The sequence below is a fragment of the Uloborus diversus genome, chromosome 4, assembly GCF_026930045.1.
Source record: "Uloborus diversus isolate 005 chromosome 4, Udiv.v.3.1, whole genome shotgun sequence".
Taxonomy (NCBI): domain Eukaryota; kingdom Metazoa; phylum Arthropoda; class Arachnida; order Araneae; family Uloboridae; genus Uloborus; species Uloborus diversus.
In genome coordinates this window covers 11,357,513-11,379,267 of record NC_072734.1, presented here as the reverse complement: position 1 = coordinate 11,379,267, position 21,755 = coordinate 11,357,513, and the positions used below count along the sequence as shown (strand labels likewise).

General features: G+C 30.8%; 1 protein-coding gene across 1 annotated transcript; it reads right to left on the bottom strand.

Moving 5' to 3' along the window:
- Positions 1 to 229: 229 nt before the first annotated feature.
- LOC129221095 (general transcription factor IIF subunit 2-like) lies at positions 230 to 20,838 on the bottom strand. The gene is made up of 8 exons (XM_054855540.1): positions 20,733 to 20,838; positions 19,623 to 19,696; positions 15,351 to 15,493; positions 12,993 to 13,034; positions 7,625 to 7,706; positions 3,329 to 3,425; positions 1,423 to 1,566; positions 230 to 399 (listed from the first exon to the last, which is right to left on the bottom strand). Exons 1-8 carry the CDS (start codon positions 20,835 to 20,837, stop codon positions 283 to 285), a joined length of 804 nt encoding a protein of 267 aa, XP_054711515.1. The 5' UTR covers position 20,838; the 3' UTR covers positions 230 to 282.
- Positions 20,839 to 21,755: the final 917 nt, after the last annotated feature.

Genomic DNA, 21,755 nt, shown 5'->3' with positions numbered 1-21,755 from the left:
GGTATTATACATTCAAAGCAGTAATAAAAACATAGATAAAAATAAAGGAGATGATAGAATTTTTAAAAATATGTGTCCAGTAAACATTTGATTTCCCATAACCATTAATAACATGTTTTCGATTGCAAAGTATGAAATAGTATCATTTAATCAAAATCCAATGCAGAATCAGATATTGAATTTTTACTATTTCATTTTTCAAAAACGGAAGCATTAACTATAAAATAAAACTTCATTTATTTAAAAATAACTATATATATACAAAACAGGTTTTATATACATTCATTCAGCATTATCACCTTTATAATGCCTATACTCAGGTTTCAACTCCCATGTACTCTTGTGAGGATTCTTTGCATTGTAGTTGCAAATTTCTTTCAGTATTTCTTTTAAGTAGGGCTGAAAGAGTAAAAGATTAATATAAAGTACCAACTTATTCATTAGAAAAAAAATTACAACAAAAAATACTTTTGTTACAAAAAGAATTAACTTTAAAGGTTGCTTCAATTTTAACAATAAACACAAAACGTAATACAGTAGGACCTCGATTATCCGAGCTAATTGGGATCGCTAGTGCCTCGGTTGTCGGAAATCTCAGTTAATAGAAACTTGGTACAAACACTTGTCAGGATAGCAAATTTCAAAAAGTATCAATAAAAAACACAATAGAATATTCTTAAAAGATGAAAATGAACTTATAAAATGGAATGTTTTACAGTTAAAAAACTAAAAGTGGAAATAACTTGTAGCGAGTTTTAAAAATTTTAATTAAATATTTTTACAATATCAAGTTTGATACAGAAAAAAACAGAAATTTCCGAAAACTATTTTTATTTTCTAATTAAAAATTCATCATTTTATTAAATGTACATTCATTCTTGTTTATAAAAAAAGGCATAAAAAACCTGAACAACAGAGAAATGAAACGTCTTATCCTTCTTAGGGCTTACCTATCTACAAAAAGTAGGCTTCACTATCGGCTCGGTTAACAGAAACCTCGGTTAATCGAGGTTCTACTGTAGTTTGCTTTAATTTCTTAAATATTAATTATTTCTTATCTTGGATCCTTACATGCTAACTCAAGTAATTAGTGACTGAATTCTTTCAAAAGATTTCACTTTCTTTTCTATAAAGGGTTTTGAAATAGACAATTAAAAAAAAACCTTAAATTTTACTCAAATGAAAACTGTAACTTCAGATTGGATCCCTCCTCCCCCATACAAACACATAAAAGAATAAATAAGCAAATGAATTTCAAAGTTTATCTCCCTGTCAAAAATTAAAAGCATAGATGCACACAAACACACAAAAAGGTTCAAGGTAAACAGTTCACAATAAAGTACTTTAACAGCATTTTCATTTGGAGCTAAAAACAAAAATTTAAAACTTTCCACACTAAAATACAACATTAAAATTTCTTACAACGGGCTGCTTGGTAATCTTTTCTAAATCTTTAATGTTATAATACTGATGTTTCTCAAATGCAGCAAACAGCATCTCCATAACTTTATCTTTGTCATCACGTGCTTTCCTGCCTTCAGCTTTCTTCTTTTGCTCATATTCAATCTAAAATAAAGAAATGAAATTAAACATGCAGAATTTTTCACATTTTAATCTATTACTATTAAGCGATTGTGATGAACTACTGAACCATCATGAATACCTGTCAGTCAATGAAAAAAATTTATAGAAAATTAAGAAATAGCTAACATGATTTAGAATGACTGCAAAAGAAAATTTAGAAAAAGAAAATTTTCATTTTTTAAGAGGCTTAGTGAAAAATAAAATATTTTTCTTTTGATTATTATAAATATTTTTGAGCAAATGAATCTTTCTAAATAAAACAAAGAATAGATATAAATGTTTGTGTATATATATGTATATATGTTCCCTATACAAATCTACAGTTTACATCTGATCTGGACCGAATTTGGCAGGGAGGTACTGGGGCCCTGAGAAGAAACGTAAGGGGTTTTTGAATGCCAAAAAAGAACTGAAACATTCGAATTTTAATTTTAAAGGCCAAAAATGGCATTAAATGGCTCTTTTTACTAGAAAAAATTATCCGATTTCTTTGATTCAGGTCCCATTAAAAAATCCACAAAAAATACCCATAGAGTTTACTCAGTTTCTACGAATTCCAAAAAAAAAGGTTGTAAAATCACTGGGTAGAAAAATTAAAAAGCACTTTTAAGCCTAATGGAACTCTATTTTCATATCGAAAAACTATCGTTTGTGTGATCTCATTTTAAATTAAATTTTAGAAGGTTGCCAGATTTTTTTCTCGGCTGTGACTAAATAAAATTTTGTTTTTGTTTTGAGGTAAAAATTTCTCCTTTTGATTATTACTTGGCGATTTATCTTTTTTTTTTAGGATTTTAGTTGTATTTAAGGAGGGTTGTGTTTAATTTATTTGAGAATTTTTGATTTGCAGTTCTTTCTTTGAGAATGACTATTTTGACGGAAAATTTGAATTTTTTTTAAAATCTAATTGAAGCCTGCTTGTTGAAGATGAGTCATTTTACATAACTTTTACTTTCAAGGTACATCATGCAAAGCTGGGCAATGCAGCTAGTGTGTAAATAAAAGAATGAATAAATCATTAAATAAAGAAACAATAAATAACTAAATTGAATAACATATAAGAAAAAATAAATGAGCAAACAAATGATGAAATAAATATAATAAGTTACTGAACAAATGAATAAGTGAATTAATAAATAAAGGAACAAAAGAATGAAATGAATTATTTTACTTTGCCTCGTTTGTACCTGACAAATGGAATTAAATATTTAAAAATCAAAACATGCCTAATATTAACTAAATAAATACTGCACTGGACATCAGTTCGTTAAAACAAAAAATATTTTTGATAAACCACAAAACTTCACAATATCTGTTTCAAATTTTGAAAATGACCTGCATTATTTTTTCCTTGATCTTTAGAGCTATTCATTTTTTAACTGGAATCACACTCATGTTTCAGAACATAAAATATTGCTAAATAGATAACACTGCAAACTGAAAATATTTTACCATTTCACTTTGCCCCACACTCTTCTATTTCATAAGAACTTTAACAGACTCGCAAAGAATAACTTATACTTCATAAATCAATATAAATGTAAATCTTTACAAACTTTTTAGGGTAAGCTTTCAAAAAATATTAGTAATTTTTCCCCTCAAAAAAGAAAAGCACTGGAATGGAAAAGATTGTTACACACCCTAAGCTGGAAATGGTCATAAATAATACATAAAATACTATAAATTGTTGAAAACAAAGGATGCACTTTGTGTAATGGAAAGTGTACACTCCAAATTAACTTACATTGTGTTTGTGATCAGATATTGGTTTGAAACTTTGAACAGCTTTTGCCAATTGTTTAACTTGTCTTTCAGGCTGACTGGCCTTTAGAATGGATTCCCTGAAAAGAAGAAAAAAATTATAATTTCATTCAAGTACAAGGAGAATAATATTGATAATATCTCATTTATACCCCAATTAACACAATGAAGGTTTTTAAAATAAAATTACTAAATCCAACTGCCAAACTTAATTTTTCTTTCACTCATAATAACCAAAGTGAACAATGATCTTTTTCAAGATTTCGATTCAAACTATTTTTCATAATTCATATAGATTTTGCTTTAGTCAACAATAAAAAATTAATGTAAACAAAGTACCCCTCTCCATTCCTTGTGTAGTTTTTGCTGTTGTTTTAAAACTTTGAGTGGAGTGTATATAGAATTTAATGTTTGCTAGTTATAAGCAATGATGTTCCCATACTCCATATACGACGTATACTCTCAAACATTTTTTTAGACATATAGCGCATATCCTCAAGCTTCATAAATTTTCATATTTTGACATACTATGTATATGATCACATACAAAAATTGTGCGTAATGGATTACTGGGAGTATAGAAAAATTGATGGGAACATTACTGGTTATGAGTTTATCATTGGTGTAAACCAGAGGTTCCCAAACTTTTTTTTTTCCCATTGACCCCTCACCTAAGTATAGTTCTACAATAGGGAAGTTTTCGATTTTTCAATTTGATTTTTATATGATAGAGTAACATGTATGAACATCATAGGTGAAAAAATTTTTGCGATACGATAAGTAGTTTTTTTAAAATTAATTTTTAAAGTTCAAGCGATTGTGACGTCAAATGGCACAGGAAGTGACGTCATGTGCTCTTCCGCCGTGAGAGAAGCTGAAGGACGTACAGTTGACTTCAGAGACAAAACGCGAAGCTTACCTCCTTGCATTTAACTCCTCGCATTTCGGGAACATTAAACCTCTCATCCTCTCGGAAATATTCGAATACCATCATTGATGTTACTTGAGGAAGATTATTAGATTGTGCTTTAACGAATCCGACCCCCATAGTGTGTTCAAAAGGATTATTGAATTTCTAAAAAATAAAAATATCAGCGCGCTCAAAATGTCCGTAGCAAAAACAAGGGATCTTCGGTGGAAGGCTGCCCATTAGTGCCCTGTGACGTAAGCTCGTGACGTTTCAGAAAAGAGCACTTTTGCGCGTGGATTTTTAAAAATTCATTCAAAATCAATCATGGTGTTTTAAAATTTGGCAATGGTGAATTTTTTATTTTTGAGGGTTAATTAACAATATCCAACAGTCAAAATATGAACATTCAATAAGTTGCAACTTCCTTATTATTTAATCAGTAATATATTTACATTTGAAAGTTTTAAAACAGTGTGATAGGTCATTACAGGGTTTTTCACAATAAATCTCAAACACATCTTTAACAGATGGCTAAAAGACATTGTGCTCAACGGTGTCAAACACCCACCAAGAACATTCGAAGTACATGCTTGTAGAATCCGTGGTTTGAAAGTCCTAAGTTCGGTCGTTAGAAGTTACCTTGGGTGCAGGATACTGCAGACTCTCTCTCCCGTTCAACACTATGACGAAATGTTGAAGGTTTCAATGATTCACATGCCATGGCTTACATGACATTTAAACCCAATAAATTAATTAAAACAAAATGTGTAAGGGTCTCTTAGGCACCAAGTCGCATTTTGAAATGGAAAATTAAAAAAATTAGTAGATTGGTTCTTTTTCAGGTAACACAAACCTTAAATCTTATCAGTCGTCATTGCAAACATTATGTCCACAAAATGGCATACCACGACTCAAATGGGGATACGGACTCAAATTGAATACAGAGAAAAATAACCAAACAATTTTTCTTTTTGTGAGAAGAGAGAAAGAAACTTGATTTTCCTTAACTTAAATTTGGGGGAGTTTGCCTTTCTGTCGAATCAAACCTTCTACTCTAATTTATAGGTGAGTATATTGTAAGTACACAGATATAAATTGTGTAAAGCTCACTATAACAGTTACAGGAGGCCTAGACTCTTGTATATATAACTTGCTTAAATAAGATTCAAATTTTTTTCTTTGGAACAGAACACGAGGTTCTAATCATAAACACAATAAATTGATATGCTATCTAAAAGAACTTATAAAAAAATGTAATAAATGCAAAATATAAAGGGACAGCTTAAAAGTAACACAATCGCTTATCATATCAAGACTGACTTTTGAGCAGAGCAGTAAAGGAATAAAGATAACTTAATCATTTTAAGGAGCACAAGTTTAACCCTTTATTTTTAGGCTAATAGTTAAATTGGAAGGTAAACTGTTTGAGGAATCCTCCAATTGGGTTCATAGTTTTCTTTTACTCAAAATCTCAATTATTCATTGCATTCTGAAACTTAACCTCATGTTTCCATGCATTGCCTTGTAAAGACTTGCATCATAACCCCACTATTTAAAGTGGGTAATCTTGCAGTAAAACTGATAGGAAACGAAAGAAAAATTGCCGTGCTGAATAGTTATTTTAGTAGCTGTATTTGGGGTTATGTTGATAGGAATTATTTTTGTGTATCTAAAAATCATGCACTGAAGGGGAAACTATTTGAAGGTACTTTACTAAAATAAGTTTTATCAAAGGGCAAAAAATTGCTCTTCAAAAGCAAGTGTATTAGAAATTGTGTGGTTTGCTTTGAGAAAAATCACACAAACAGAGCAACAAATTGCACTAAAAAGGCAACAGGATGTTTTAATCTACAGTGGGTGCATCCAGAAGAGGGCAGCTGCCACTCTTCCAAAATGAAATTTTTTAAAAAAATGAAACCTTTCAAAAACTTGATTCATTGACCGCTGTTTCAATTTCTAAATTTAGAGATGAGTTCTGATTTTGATAGTGTACATTTCTTCTTTGAAAGCTCAGGGGGAGAAGCAATACTTCTATGGTTGCATTCAACGAACTCAACTGGTCGACTGGCGACTCTCTGGTTACTAACCGCATGCGTTCTGTGATCTACCGGTCAATGCACCAGTTACCGTTCTAAGCTGTTGATTGGTTGATTGAAGCATGTGATCATTAGCTGTCACGTGATCAACCAACCGGCAGCTACCGGTCGAGATCGTCGAATGTAAACTAAGAAGGTAAATGGAGCTCCAAAAACACTTCCCTTTTCTAAAATCCCCACTAAGAAGTATTCTTTCCTTTTCAAAAGTGTTACTGCACGCAACTTCTCCCAAAACACCAGGAAAAGGTCAAAATTTAGGAAAGTGTCTCCCCCCAGGCTTTCCAAATTTTCCTTGGTGGGCGACTGAGGGGAAGAGGAAAATGTACACGCTCAATGCATCTTTTGGGGGAAAACAACGAAGTACATACAACAAAAGCATAATTGTTTCCAAAATTTGGGGGAGGAAAATTGAGTCTACAGTTATACAAATGATGCTACCCCCCTCCCCCAGCCCATGAGTTGAATATGCCCTTGCAAATAACAAGATACAAAAAAATAAATAAATAAATGCTGGCTCGAGCATTAAATACAGTCAAACTTTTTGTTTTCCTGTTTGTTCTTTAATGTGTTATTTTATAAAGTATTCAACAGCAGCCTTTAAACATTTTGTCGTTATTTCTCTTCTTTGAGAACAAATGAAAATTTTTAGAAATAAATTGCAGCTCATTTGTCAACATGTAAAATCAATTTTAGTGAAAGAGGCTGGCCATCTGAAGCACCGTTGAAAATTAGAGCTAGGTTTACAAAAAAAAAAAAAAAAAATAAATAAATAAATAAATAAATAAACAGCTAAAAACATTGCACGGCTACAAACAGCAAAGTTTTATTGACATTCAATCTAGAATAAAGGCACCAGTTCCTTAAAAATCCTACATGCGAAAACAAACCGTTTTTTTTTACAAAAACTGCGATTACAAAAATTGATACCTTTTAACACCTATGTATGAAAATTGCATATTTATATTTAAAGATGCTTAGTACATTATTATTTTTTTCTGTTTAAAATGTTTGCTTCCACAAATTGTTGCAAAGCATACCAGATTTCTGTCTGAATATTAGGGGCTGACATACACATGGATATTATCTTTGTCAGATAGATGGGTCCACTTATATATAAGTTATACAGAAATGAAATTATTATTTCTATATGTATTGGAGATTGTATTTTAGAGTTTACTTTAACTGGACCAAAATAATATGCCAATTAAATAAACAAATAAATATCATGAGAATTCTTACACAAACATTTTATCCATTTTTTAAAAAAAAATACCTTTTTAAGTTCATATAGCGCTGATCTGCCAATGGTCGGCATTCCCCTTTTTGTAGCACATGGCCACCAAGTACGAGCTTACCTAAACGAAATAATTAGGAAATAAATATAACACAAGAAAATCATACAAAAAAAAAAAAAAAATACAAAGCATTCAAAGTTTTATGAAACAAATACAAATCTTTTTTCATTTTAAGACAAATATCAAAGAACGAGTGCTTCAATCAACATTAATTTAAAAAGGTTTGTGCGGTTACCAAAAATTAAATCAACCAAAGACTCACTAGCACAAATTGAATATATATTCTGCTTTTCTGTTTTGTACAAATGAACTAGAAAAAATATTAGAACTCATGAGCAAATTCCACTATTTTCTCAGGTAGAGAAAACTATTCACTACTTCATTTACAATGAGAAAAAAAAAAGAGTTGATTAACAACTGTTAAGCTTTCTGTAGTTAATAACAGGGGTGGAAAATCAAAGTATTTGTTTCTGTATCAGCTTTGTTCGAGCAAAAATGCCAATTTTGTATCAGAACGAACAGTTTCGTATCAGTAAAACGCCGCTTTGTATCAGAATGATCAGTTTTGTATCAGGTGAAGTCGTGATTTTGTAACAGAGTATTTAATTTTGTACAAGATCACTAAACAGTTTGAAGCTAATACAAAACATTCGTAGAAAAAAAAAACACATAAAAAATTTTAAAACTCAATTTGGTAGCAATATTGTCATTCAAAAAAAATTATGCAAAAATTAATTTTGGTAAATTTATTACTTATTATAGTAATACCTAACGAGAATCTTAATTTAGTTGTTTCATTACATTTGTTGCAAACATTCATTACGTTTCTATTTATAGCATTACATTATATAGACAACTATAGCACTTAAATTTAAAAAATGCATTTCGTATGTTCATTACATTCAAAGGTAGAAAAAAAAGCCCTTTAAAAATATTTATAATTTTTTCAGAAAAAAAAAACAAAAAAAACAGGGGGGAGGGGGGAGATGCTAATATAAAGATGTGAGATTCTCTTTTACTTTGGTTATGAAAAAATAACTTTTTGGGAATGGGATAAGAAATAAAAGTTTTTATACCTTGACACTTCATGAATACAATTTAGGAACCATTACATTGATAAGTTATTTACTAAAAAAAAAAAAATTGCTTTTAATACTTAATGAATAGGTCCCCCTTGCACTGACAAGTAAAATGTTGGGTGGGGGGGGGGGGAGAGAACAAACAAAAAAAAAATTCTTCAAACTTTAAAGACTTAAAGAAAAAATATTTATACAAAAGGGGGGCTCACTGATTCTTTTAGGCAATAATTTAAGATTACTTTTAACTTTATAAATCAGTTCATTTTCAGGAGTAGCATTTCATTGGCTGAAGAAAAAAAAAGGATGGCCCCCATATTGCTGTTTTATATGTTGATTTACACATTACCTGCCGTTATCACATATTTGCTTTTTATTTAACTTCACTCAATGTTGATGCGTTACTTTTGATTAGTTTGAACACCCGGTACCAGAAGAACTTTTCTAACTAAACATCAGTAGTAACTGGTGGATAATATGTTAAATGAGCTACATTTTGTTTTATAATTTACATGAAATAGATGCAGGTATGCATGGCGGCAAGTAAATAATGTGTGTATAAGAGTAGAATAAAAAACTATTTTCTTAAAAAATGTTTTAAAGAAATGGATGCATGTATGTGTAATAGAGATTAAACTACTTAAATTCAGTTTTTTGAAAACAAATTTTAAGATTTTTATGAATCTTAAAGACACTTTTTCTGCACCTATACTATTAAATTACAAGTGCATCTTAATTTTATTCAAAACATGAAATTATTATTAATATACAAAATAAAATAGGCCAATTTAAAGTTACATATGTCAAAATAACTTCCATTTTTCAAAATGAATGAAAAATTTACAGGATGCAAAAGGATTTAAACTTAAAGCACAGCACGCAATTTTCGGCGAATGTTAAGAATTCTTTACCTCATCTTTTACTTATTTCCTTTTTATTAGCTTTCTAAGAAAAATGAATGCAACTATTTGTTTTGTTGTTGTGAAAATTTTTCGGAAATAAAATCGTATTTTTGGAGCAAAAATTGCGAGTTTGGCAGTTTTGCGTCAGGTTGTATCAGAAATTGAAAACTGGCGCAGTTTCGCACTGATTTTCAAACCCCTGCAATAATTTCATTTCTTAAACATAATTAGCAGCATAAGTTGATTTGACAACCATCTGTATAAGTTTTATTTTCATCTCAAATCGGGAAAAGTACTAATTTCCAAAGATATTAAGAAAAAAGCTTTTTTTTTTATTTAAACATTATGCAAAAATTACTCACATTTTTTTTAATGAGCGTAATAATGCACACATATTTCTAAAACTTCCAATTTGAAAATGCTTAATGATATGTTTCAGCACTTCCTGACAAATCAAAGACTTAACACAAACTTTTGTAATTGCAGGCACAGATGATTCCAACAAAAGAATCGGCTGCAAAGTAAATATTACTTAAGGTTAATTTTTTGTAGGGTATTTGTCATTTTTTTCTTTAACTTGTTTTCAACAATAATGAATAGCAAACTTATGTTTTATATCATATGCTTAATGCTTTGCGCTTGACAGTTTAAAACTTATTGAAATATAAAGCAGTGTTGAAAATGATAGAAAGTTGTACACTTAAAATTCATGTTTTAAAAACTTTCTGGCTATTTTCCAAAAAAAAGATACAAATTATATATGTAGTAAATTACCAATAATCCGTGGAACAGTGTGGTACAATAACTGCAGATAAGCAAATTCACCGATGCTAGCTTAAAAACATACACATACATTTCATTTATATCTAAAATAATAACAGTGCATGTATAAAAAGCATGTAAAAGAAAAAAAAAGGACCTCTCATTGTTGTAAATGGATTACCTGCAACAGATGGAACTAGTTCGCATCAAAAACGCACATCGGAGAGGTGGAGAATTTTTTAAAGACTGGTCCAGTCACTCATTTATGGGCGTATGTAAGGGGTCATACTCAATTTTAAAAGGGAATATTAGGGACTTTTTAAGGACTCACAAAAAATTTTAAGGACTCAACGGAAATGATTAGATAAGTTTAGGTACACAATTTCAAAGCTTTCTGGGGCAAAGTACTTGATACATATTACATGGACACATACACAACTGCATAACACTGTTTCAAAAAAGCAGGAAGAGGCACTATCAACTGGGATGCCCCATTATCAGTGAATAAAATTTTAGAATTTCATACATCACAAGGATGAGAGTGGTCAGAAAGCAAAAAGGAAAAAATCTCCCCCCCCCCTCCTGAAAAAAAAGGATTCTTAAAATCAAGCAGAAAAAGGAAGAGATCAAAATAGCCCCTTGAGTACAAGACAAAAAATTCAACAAAAAAGGCTAATTAAGCAGTTTCAAAGTTACGAATTTTTTTCTTATTAATTATGCTTGAAATGATTGGATAGTATTTAATACAATACATGGCACAGAGTTCTTAAAGCATTGTATTTATTTCTCTGATTTCAGTTATAAAAAAAAAGATCAGGAAATGGGGACAGCTGTAGAAAATTAGTTGTATATTAAAGCATTATTTTATTAGCATACATTATTGGAATGAGAGGCAAATTGAAAGAAAAGAACTAAAATCTTTTTTTCTTCGAGATATTTAAACTATGGTTTTGTTATTATTGCTTTTCACTTGTTGCTGTTACTAAAATCCCATTTTGTATAAATTTGCTATATTGCGTAGTTTCTCTAAGCTTGTTATTTCAATATAAATTTAAACTTTGAAAGAGAGGCAGCATTTTATTAACTCTTGAGTTGTCAAATTAAGGGGTTGATGGAGCCAGCATTCAATCTTGGCTGCATCACTCAACAATATAATTTTTTTTAGTGAAAAATATCTTTTAACAAAAATCTTTGAATTTAAGGAATTGAAAATGAGAACGTAAATTTTAAAATTAGGTATGATTGCAAAGTAAAAATTTACAGCAGAATAAAAAAACCCATTTTCCTTATATAGTAGAACATACTTTTCACAGCAAGAATTGAAAATAAATAAATATATAATTGATTATCCATTTTCCTTGCACTAGAACTCATAATTTGGTTTTAAAAACTTCATAATACTATTTCAGGATTAAAAAATAAAATAATAAAAAACTTGAAGTTGCTTCATTTAATCATGAAGTTCCAAAAAAATTTACAGGCTGTAAAGCTTAACCTAAACTATTAGAGATTCACCATAAATATTTGAAATGGTTTCTTAAATACATAAAAAAAGTAACCATGCCAAGCTTCAATACAATCCGAGACTGGGAATTGGACTACATGTTTTTTTTAAATTGTCTTTTGCATTTGTTCTAAAATAAATTTTAAGAAATAAAAATATGATTGAAATAATGAATTAAATAAGCAGATATAAAGTAGATATATGGCAAAAAAAAAACCTTCCAACATTTAAAAGGATTAAAATATTTCCAGGAGGCAAAAACATTCAAAAATTTCAAACAAATCAATTTTCGGCGAAATACGTGCCTGACGTCGTTGGCATGCCTCCCAAACATACATTTTGGCAGATATCACCAAGGATAAAGATTTGAGGGGTAAAAACATAGAAAAAATAAGAAAACAGGGACCAAATTAAATATAATTTAAAAAAATTAAGGAAATTTTCAGAAAATTACGGACTTTTTAAGAGTGTTTTAGGGGACCTTAATTTTGCTTGATGAAATTAAGAGTTTCTTAAGGAAGTACGAACCCTGATTTAACTAGATCTAAAATTCAGTAAGTAGAGGAGATCTAAAACTCAGTATATACGGCATAGCTCTAAAAGTCAGGTTTAAACTAGTCACATTGTGGTGATCTTGGAAGGTTTGATATTGTTGGAAGGCAGAGGAAGAAATAAATAGGAATGTCAGATTTCACACTCATTAAGTTAAAATGTGTGCATTTACTAACATTGAGTATCGTTACAGATTATTCAGTACTTTTATATTTATCTTTTTTTTTGAAAGTGTGAAAGGCCATGGATAAGCTGCCTGCCGATGATCGGGACTTAACTGCATTCAAAAAAATCTTAAATTTGCATCATTGCATTTTAAAAGAATTAGTCAAGATAAATTTTGATTATGTGTAATAATGTTATGTAAAACAAAGCAATTGCTCTACTTAATACATTGTTAATGGAGTTACTTTTTTCCCCCTCCTTCTTCTATATATCTTCAACTAGCTTCAAATGTTATCTGAAGCAGTAAAATATGAATTGGTATCTTTATGATTTATACATTTCCATTACAAGCAAGATCATTGTTAGCAACCTTATAGAACAATACCTGAAGTATCATTTGATCCACCAGAATCTCCATTTTCAGGACCTGGAAAATGAATTTTGATATTACTATGAAAATGAATTTTGATATTACTATAAAAATTGAATAATACAGCTGATACAACAATATATTTCTTTAGGGTATTTTTATCAACTGGCCATCTGAAGTGAATTTGGCCACTTTTTAAATCATAGCATGGGTAATTTCTGAAGATTGACAGCTTCATGGCAAAATATTGAGAGATGTACTAATTGAGCAGTTTACCCCTTTCGTTTATTATCAAGTTAGTTTTATTTTTATGTACCTATATTCAACCTCCTAGTGTATTGAAAAGGGATTAAATTCACCACATATATCAAAGTCGCCAGGGTTTACTATTTTGTTCATTCTGCTCAAAATACTGTTAAAATGATTGCTAAAAATTAGTAGTTTATTTTTAATTTCTGTTATCAAAAATAACTTTCAAAGTCCTAGAATAAAATAAATTGTAAAAAAAAAAAAAAGAGTTAACTATTTTTCCTTAAAAACAAAATAAAACAGTTATGCTTAATTTGAAATTAATGTATTTACACACAGTAGTATTGAATACACTAACACAGTAAAATGAAAGTAAATGACAAAAAAAAATCATTTTACAAAATATTTTAGCATAATTTTTGAAAGCTATTATTAATGTCCACTACCGGTTTCAAAACTTCCTATATATGCAGTTTTTTAGGTAAAAGAAAACAGCACGTTAGTTCATAGAACTAAAATCATTCCATGTGCATTGGTCTTAAAAGCCCAGAACTTTCTCCTGGAATTAGAGTCTTTACATGTACTACAGAACGTTTTATTTGGAATCCAGAACATTGGAAACCAAGAAAATTTTGCTTGTCTTCTGCTGTTGCAAAAAAAAAAAAAAAAAAAATGCAGTTTTAACAATTTTTGAAAAGCCAGGCCTTTTACAAAACACCTTAAAATATATGTACTTTTTCTTCATAAATATTGTATGCAATTGCGTACAATTCAAGAAATTTAGTTTTAAAACGAAGTTCAAATTTGGAGGGTCACTTTACACATAGGGAGAAAAACTTTCAAAAACTTTTCCAGAACAAAATTTGCATGTTTTCCGTAATTTGTTTCATCTAAATGCTTAAGAAATGAATACTGATGCATTTTGGTACAATTTTTTATTGTGTGGCAGTTAAAGCCTGCTAGAGCATAAGAGAGTTGCAAAACATGCGGAAACTGTGAATACCAGATTAGTATATTTTCGGTATAGTTGATAGCGTCAAGAACAATCCAAAGATTGTTACTAAAGAGAAAAAAAAAGACTGCAATAAAGCTGCAAGAACTTAAAAAACAAAGTCTTATTGATACTATTACAATGCAGAAGCAACCATTAACAAATATTGTAATTGCAAAAATGAAACCTTTACAAAAATAAACTAACCCTTTTCATGCACTAGTATTAAAACCACATATTGACCTCAAAAACATATTTCTTACATTTAATTTGCTTTCTTTTTAAAACATTCACTATCAAAAACTCTGATAAAAACTTTTTTTTTTATTGGTAATTAATTTTGGAGGGATCTCGTGAAAGTTTTGAATTTTTAGAGTGTCGAACGATTCTTTCCTTTAGTATTTAAGCATTTATGAACAGTTTTCTGCTTTCTTTTTTCATTCAACGCTCTGATAACTCAAATATTACTTTATCTTGAAGTTTCCATTAAGTGCCAAACTTTTGAGAAGGCAGGAGAACGTTTCTATAAATCAAATTGTTATTAGAACTTCAAGTTATCAAAAATTAACTGTATTTAACAAGATTCAAAACAAAAAGTCATTTTTGCTCATCTTTCTTGCTTCAAGTTTTTTTAAAGATTTTTTTTAAAACTATACTTTTATTGAAAAGCATTCAGTATTGACAAAAATCTTTTAAAGTTCAGAGAAAATTCTCCTATTTGAAGTCAGAATTAAAGGGTCGGAAAATCAAAACATGTTTTTATCTTGAAATCAAAACATGTTTTTATCTTGAAATCAAAACATTTTTTTATATTTTCATGCTCTGATAATGATAACTGAATAATATTTCATAAAATTAATGATGTTTATTATTAATATTCTTTTTAATTTATTCATTTTTTGAAAAAAAAAAAAAAAGACCGCTTTTGGTTCTTCTCCAAATTTCAAATTCAAGAGAATGTTCTCAGTCTTCGTAAATGTTTTTGATTCAAATCTCTACAATCGGTGTCGTAACTTTAGATTACCATATGGAGAAAATACAAGTAAATTAAATTTAGAGAATTGACATTATATAAAATACCACACAAAATACTTCAATGCTAGTTAAAAATAGACTATAATATTCATAGTTACCAAAAACTGCTAATGTTTGATGAGCAATATTAGATATTACAAAACGATGTTCTTTGGGTATGTCAGTCTTCACTACACCATCTGGTGATTTTAACAGTCCGTCCGACAAAGAAAACTTAATATCTGTCTTATTGTTACCATTTCTGAAACAAAAAAAAAATCATTATCTGTATAACATTAATTGAAGTATAGCTACAAGGGAAAAAATAGGCAAATATTCATAATAAATTATGAAATTTAAGAACTCTTTGAGAAACAGGAAAATATCACAACATTAATACTTAAATCTGCATCTTATGTTTGAAAAAAATCTTCTGATATTTATTTATTGTGAATTAATTTCTCCTCCCTTGATTTATGAAATGAAGGAAGTTTTTATATTTAAGCAGACTACTTTAAGAGTTATTTGGTAGTTATATTGAGACAGAATTAGACACATAAAAATTAGAGCAGTAAAAGTAGTTGCATATTTTAATTTTGGTGAACATAAACTAATAAAAATCTGAAATAAAAATAATGTAAATAGCAATATTACAAATTTCATTCAACTTGATTATGATTGAAACTTGCTGCTTAGTACAAAGATTTATATTCAAATTATATTATTTTTAAATCAATCTTTATGTTTTCTACTCTGATTTCAGACCGTATTTCTCCTTCAGATTGGGAGGTTTTGATCTGTTTTGGTAATTAAAAAAAAATTCCTTTTAAATACCATGACGATTCAATTAAACAGAAAGACTCAGTCTCTTCTTTTTAAAAAGGCTTATTTAGCTAATTGAACAGTAGCCACATTTTTTACGACAGTAAAAGTAGTAACATTTTTTACGACACGCAATGCAATTTAGCAAATCCCGACACTAAAAACAAAGTTATTCTAAAAATTATCTCACATAAAAGAGAATGCTGCAAATATCTTTCACTCGAAATTTATTTATAAAATGTCTAAACCCAGTGGCGGCGATTGAGGGTTGGGGGCGACTGCCCCCGCACTTTTTTTTTTATCATCAACGATTGCCTCAACGTTAAGATTTTAATTTAAAGACATTCTGGGTGAGATTACCTGAATGTCACCAAATATAGTTTAAAATTTCAGTTTTAAAGCTTCAATTTTGAAAAATTTCAGGGTGAAAATCTCTGAGCGCACTCCTTCCTTCCTTTAAATTCAAGGATGCCCTAAATTTGCGTTATAAAGACTCCAGTTTGAGGGGAGAAAATCAGGAAAACAATACCCCTAGATAGCGTAAAACTGTTTTTAAGACTACAACTTAGAAAGAAAAAAAAATCCAGAGATCTTTTTCTGAAGACCCCAAAGGAAGTTCAAAACCAAGTTCTTATGATTTCATCCGTTCAAAAAAAAAAAAAAAAAACTAGGAGAACCTCCGGACTTTTTCGTTCCTCCTTCAGTCAGTAAAAGAGAAGTCTGAAAGAATATTTTAAAGACCTTTTAATCTTTGCAAAATTTCTGGGAGCGAACCCTAAACACCTTGCTCCAAGTTTGCTAAATATGGTTTTAATTTGCGTCTTTAACACATCATTTTAAGATTTTTTTTTCTGGGAAGAGTTCCTTGTCCTTACATTACCCAAAGACAGTCCAAACTTCTTCGATTTTATTATTACTAGTAGTAATTGGACTTTATTTAAAAAACATTATGGGGACAACCCTGGAAATTCCTTTCAGTTTCTTAAGCATTTGAAGAACACTACTAAAATGGCGTTTTCAAAACTACAATACCAAAACATTTAAGCGAGAGAAAATCAGAAGCAGCCCCCCCCCCCCTTAAACTCACTCAGATAGCCTAAAATAGTCTTCAACTTCCTAAAAAATTTTTGCTCCTGCATTTATAAGCCCCACTTGTGGCATCTATCTGAACCTTTAGCTTAAAAAAAAACAAATACAAGCAGGGGTCTGTCCAGGATTTTTCAGAGAGTCCGTTTTTTGTGAAAAATCAAGTAATTTTGTGAAAAATCAATTACTTTTGTGAAAAATCAAATAATTTTGCAAAATTTTTTTTTTTTTTTTGTAAAAACGTAAGTTTAGACTTTTGAGATGGTGGAAACTGAATCACTGACACTTTAAGTCTAGTGTTTTCTCTCTTTTCTGTTAAGAATATCATTCTTGAGTGTTTATCTAGTATTTGGGGAGAGGGGGGGGAGGCATCACTCCCTGGAAGATGGGCACCCCTCAAGTATCAATATTTATCTACCATTCTACATCATGTTAAATTATACTAGAAATGTTATTTGTATAGTATTTAAAATAACTGTAAGAAAAAAAAATCAGGCAGGGGTTCAGCACTTAACTTTTTAACCCAAGACACTGTTTAAGAGCAGAGTTTCGTTTAAACCTTATAAACTCTGTGATTTTTACAAAAATAAAAAAATATTTTATTTGTTTACCTCTTAACTAAGCGTACTAAACATCGAAAATTCGAAAAATCAGATTTCCACAGCGAATGCAAAGAGATTGCAATCTTTAAAATGAAGGCATTAAAAGTATAAAAACGGCTTGTAAAATAAATTTTTTTGATAAAATTATTTTTGAATTGCATTTTAGAGTCCTATGATAAACATATCATTAACATCTGGACACAGTTGAAGGAAAAATAAATAAATAAATAAAATAAAAAATAAACCATCAATTCCACATTTTAATTATTGACTCATAAAAGAAAATAGAATTCCACTTTAAAAACTTGAAATAAGCTTTGTTACAAAAATAAAGAGATTTTTCATTTATTTGCATCCTAATAAAGCGAAGTTACTGGATTGAAAAAAAAGAACAAAATATGATTCTCATATCGGATGTAAAAAGATTGCGTTTTTCAAAAAGCCATCTATAGAAAAAAAAACGGTAAATAAAAGTTTATTTAAAGTTAATTATGCTTTTTAGCATCGAAAAACCAAACCCATATAACTTTCTCCCAAAATAACAGTTTGACATTGCACCACCAGACGCAAAGTGGCGTAGCGATAAGTTTGAATTTTGTAACCCTATCTGAAGCGATCACATCCCCCCTCAGCACCCCTACTATCCTTTTCAGTTCTAAGTTCCTTTCACTGTACATTATTGAAGATTAAATCATGAGTGGGGAGAAAAGTGCTTACTATTCAGAGAAGGTTGATGCTTTTTCAAAGAAGTTTACAACAACATCGCTGCATAAAATAAACAAGCAAAATTATAAACCAAACTGACTTTCAGCTGTTAATTTCATTCAAAGAAACCAACAACAGGCATTATATTTATTGGCAGTTGTGATTATTTATGGCTTGCAGAAGCATCAAAAGAGTGCCAATTTTTTTTTCTTTTGCAAAATTAGCTGATTTTGTACAAGTTGATTCCTCTAATTTAACTTTAAAAAGGTTTCAAACATTATCGTTTTTATACAGGAAATATGCTGTATTATTTTAATTTGAGATTTGCTCTTTCAATAAACAATTTGTGAAAGATCCGTTTTTGTTTATCAGAATTTTGTGAAGGGTCCGTTTTGGTTGATAGGGATTTTGTGAAAGGTCCGTTTTGGTTGATCAGATTTTTGTAAAGAGTCCGTTAACGGACCCAAATTTGCTCTGGCCAGACCCCTGACAAGTCTCATATCAGTTTTTTCCAGGGCTGCGGAATCGGGAAAATGAGATTCTGGCTCTGACTCCAGGAAGTTTTGAACCTTTTGTCTCAAAATCAGTCCGACTTCATAGTCTAAAAGTACTGGCAAAGTTGAGGATGTTAAAGAAAAATGACAAGTTAAAACATATGGAATCAGGGGCGTAGCTAAGGGGGGGTTTTGGGGACAACCCCCCCCCCCCCGAAAAGTTAGTCTCAAAAAAAAAAGAGAAAAAGAAGAGAGAAGAGAAAGAAAAAAAAAGGAAGAAAAGGAAGAAATTCCAAGCGATTATATATATATATATATATATAAAAGAAGTAACCCCCCCCCCCCCGAAAGTCGGGTCTAGCTACGCCACTGTATGGAATTCTAAACCTTCGACTCCCAACTCCTTAACCCCTAAATCAGTAAGACTCCACAACTCTAACCTCTAGTTTTTTTTTTTTTTACTTTGAAAGCTGTAAGGCTGTTTTATGCAAAAACACAATTAGAACTATTTCATACTTAAAAAAAAATTAACAAATTTTTCACCAATTGAAACAAAAAAAAGGGGGGGGGGGAAGTGGGGGCTTTTGCAATCAGCATCCACATTTTGAGGAAAATGCAGAACTTACTACAGCTTGAGCATAAAGCTTAATGTGTTAAAGCAAACTGCTCCTCTTTTTCTTACCTGGTTATCTTTAATCGTCCAGCTTCACTGGTAGGAGGAGCTTTTTCCCAAAGTGATGAAATATATTTCGGAACCTGAAGTAAAATAAATCAGTTTCATCCTTCTCATTAAGTATGAGATTCATTAACATCAAAATAGTCAAAGAAATGATGAGCACACCACTTTATTAAATTATACGGTGTTAGAAATAAGAATTTAAATCTATACATGATTGCCAAGGCGAAAGGCCAAAAAACTTGGATTTTGAGATGAAATGTGTCAAAACTTTGAAAGGGAAAAGAGAGTGCATTCAGAAACACAAAAGAGAGGGCATTTTGCAGTGCCTTCCTAAAAAGGCCTGGTGGAAACACTAAATGAAAAGCATTAGGTACAATTTTCATCTCATTTGTTCATGCTATCTTCATTCTAAAAACAAATTATGATCTCATACGACTCAGTATTTTCAAAGAAAAATTTGAGGTCTTTTGACGATTGAGAGTGAATCTCACAAAAATTTGGCTCTAACTTAATGGGACTGAAATATTTTGGTGTTATTCCAAAGGAAACATGACATATCAGTTATTCCCAAGATGTTAGCATCCGCCACTGCACGTCAAAAAATTCTTAGCTTTTCATTTTTCACTAAAAGAAACAAAACCGCATAAAATCGATGATACACACAAAAGAGTTAAAAATAAGGCAAAAACTGAAGGTATTTTTGCGAAATTGTAAAACTATTCACAACTTTAATAAACTATAAGGGGCGCTGCAGCCACTGTCTATTGGGGGATGAAAAAGTTAAAACAAACGAATGCTGTAACTTATAACTTGCTTCGACACCTAGTGAATGACAGTAATTTTTCATAGTGTTTGTGGGAAGATTTTTTTTTTCTATTCTTCTGAAATTACATTGCATCACAAACTGTTTGAAGCCTGTAATTTACCCCAAAGATGACAAGTAGAATGGAATGTTTTACCTTTTTCTTTAGTATTGTTAATCACCGCAAGGCAGCGTATTCGAGCTCAGGAGTTACGAATAACACACGTACACAACGTGAAATATGCCTTTTATAGCTGTAAATTAGAAGACATAACTCCAAAGCACTTTAGAAACAAATTTAAAAACATTACCTTAACCAACCAGACACCTCTGGAGGCATTAGAACAATCTAGATCCCTTTCTGCATTAGATGTTTTCATTCGTTTGTAAGAACTTCCACCTTCGGAGGAGGCCATTTTAAACAACTTTTAGGATCAAAGTCACAGTTGCAGTTAAGCTTGTCAAAGAGTAAAAAAATAAGAAAACGGCGTGACTGTCTTAGTGCTGTTTGCCTTTTTCGGGATAATGAAATGTCATTTCATACCTTACGTTCGACGAAACACAACGGTCGACCGGTAAGTAACCGGTTACTAAACGCAGCGTTCTATGAGCAACCAGCTACCGCACCGGTTACCACTCTAAGCAGTTGATTGGTTGGTAGAGACTCTAGTTAATTGGAGAACGTGATCATTAGCTGTCAATTGATTAACTACCGGTCCCTACCGGTCGTGCTTATCGAACGTAAGCATTAATTCACTTTCACTTAGTATCCTTCCTCCTTTTTTCCAGGTAATAAGCATTTATGTAGCAGCACCATGCAAACTGCAGTTTCGTGCTTATTAGCAGTCATCAGCCCGGCTTAGGAAGTGACTGAGCTGGAGGTGGAAAACCTCTTAAGGAAGCCAAGAATGCCAAACAAATTGGTAGCTAATGTAGAGTTAACACTGAAAAAGGAAAGGCATGGTATTTTCAGTCACCGCCTATAGCTGGGGCTAAGGCAGAAACTAGTGTCAGTGCTAATTCTATATTACCAGTTTGTTTGGCATTCTTGGCTTCCTTAAGAGGTTTTCCATCTCCAGCTCGGTCACTTTCCTATGCCGGGCTGATGAGTGCTAATAAGCACGAAACTGCAGTCCTCGGCTGGAATGACTGAGCTGGCGGTGTATTTCATGTAGTTCATAATTGCTCAAAGAAAAACAAAATTGAATTTTGAACTCTTGAATTCAAATTATGTTTTTCGCAGTCACGAGTGCGTGTGTGTTTGTAGGCGTGTGTGTTTATGTGTGTTTGTGTGTAGGGATATATGTATGTGTGTGTACGCATGTGTGTTTTAT

Coding starts and splice junctions, on each gene's coding strand:
- LOC129221095 (XM_054855540.1), bottom strand. CDS start 20,837: ATGGCCTCCTCCGAAGGTGGAAGTTCTTACAAACGAATGAAAACATCT. Junction 19,697..20,732: donor GAGGTGTCTGGTTGGTTAAG/GTAATGTTTTTA, acceptor ATTTTACTTCAG/GTTCCGAAATATATTTCATC. Junction 13,035..15,350: donor TCAAACATTAGCAGTTTTTG/GTAACTATGAAT, acceptor TTCATTTTCCAG/GTCCTGAAAATGGAGATTCT.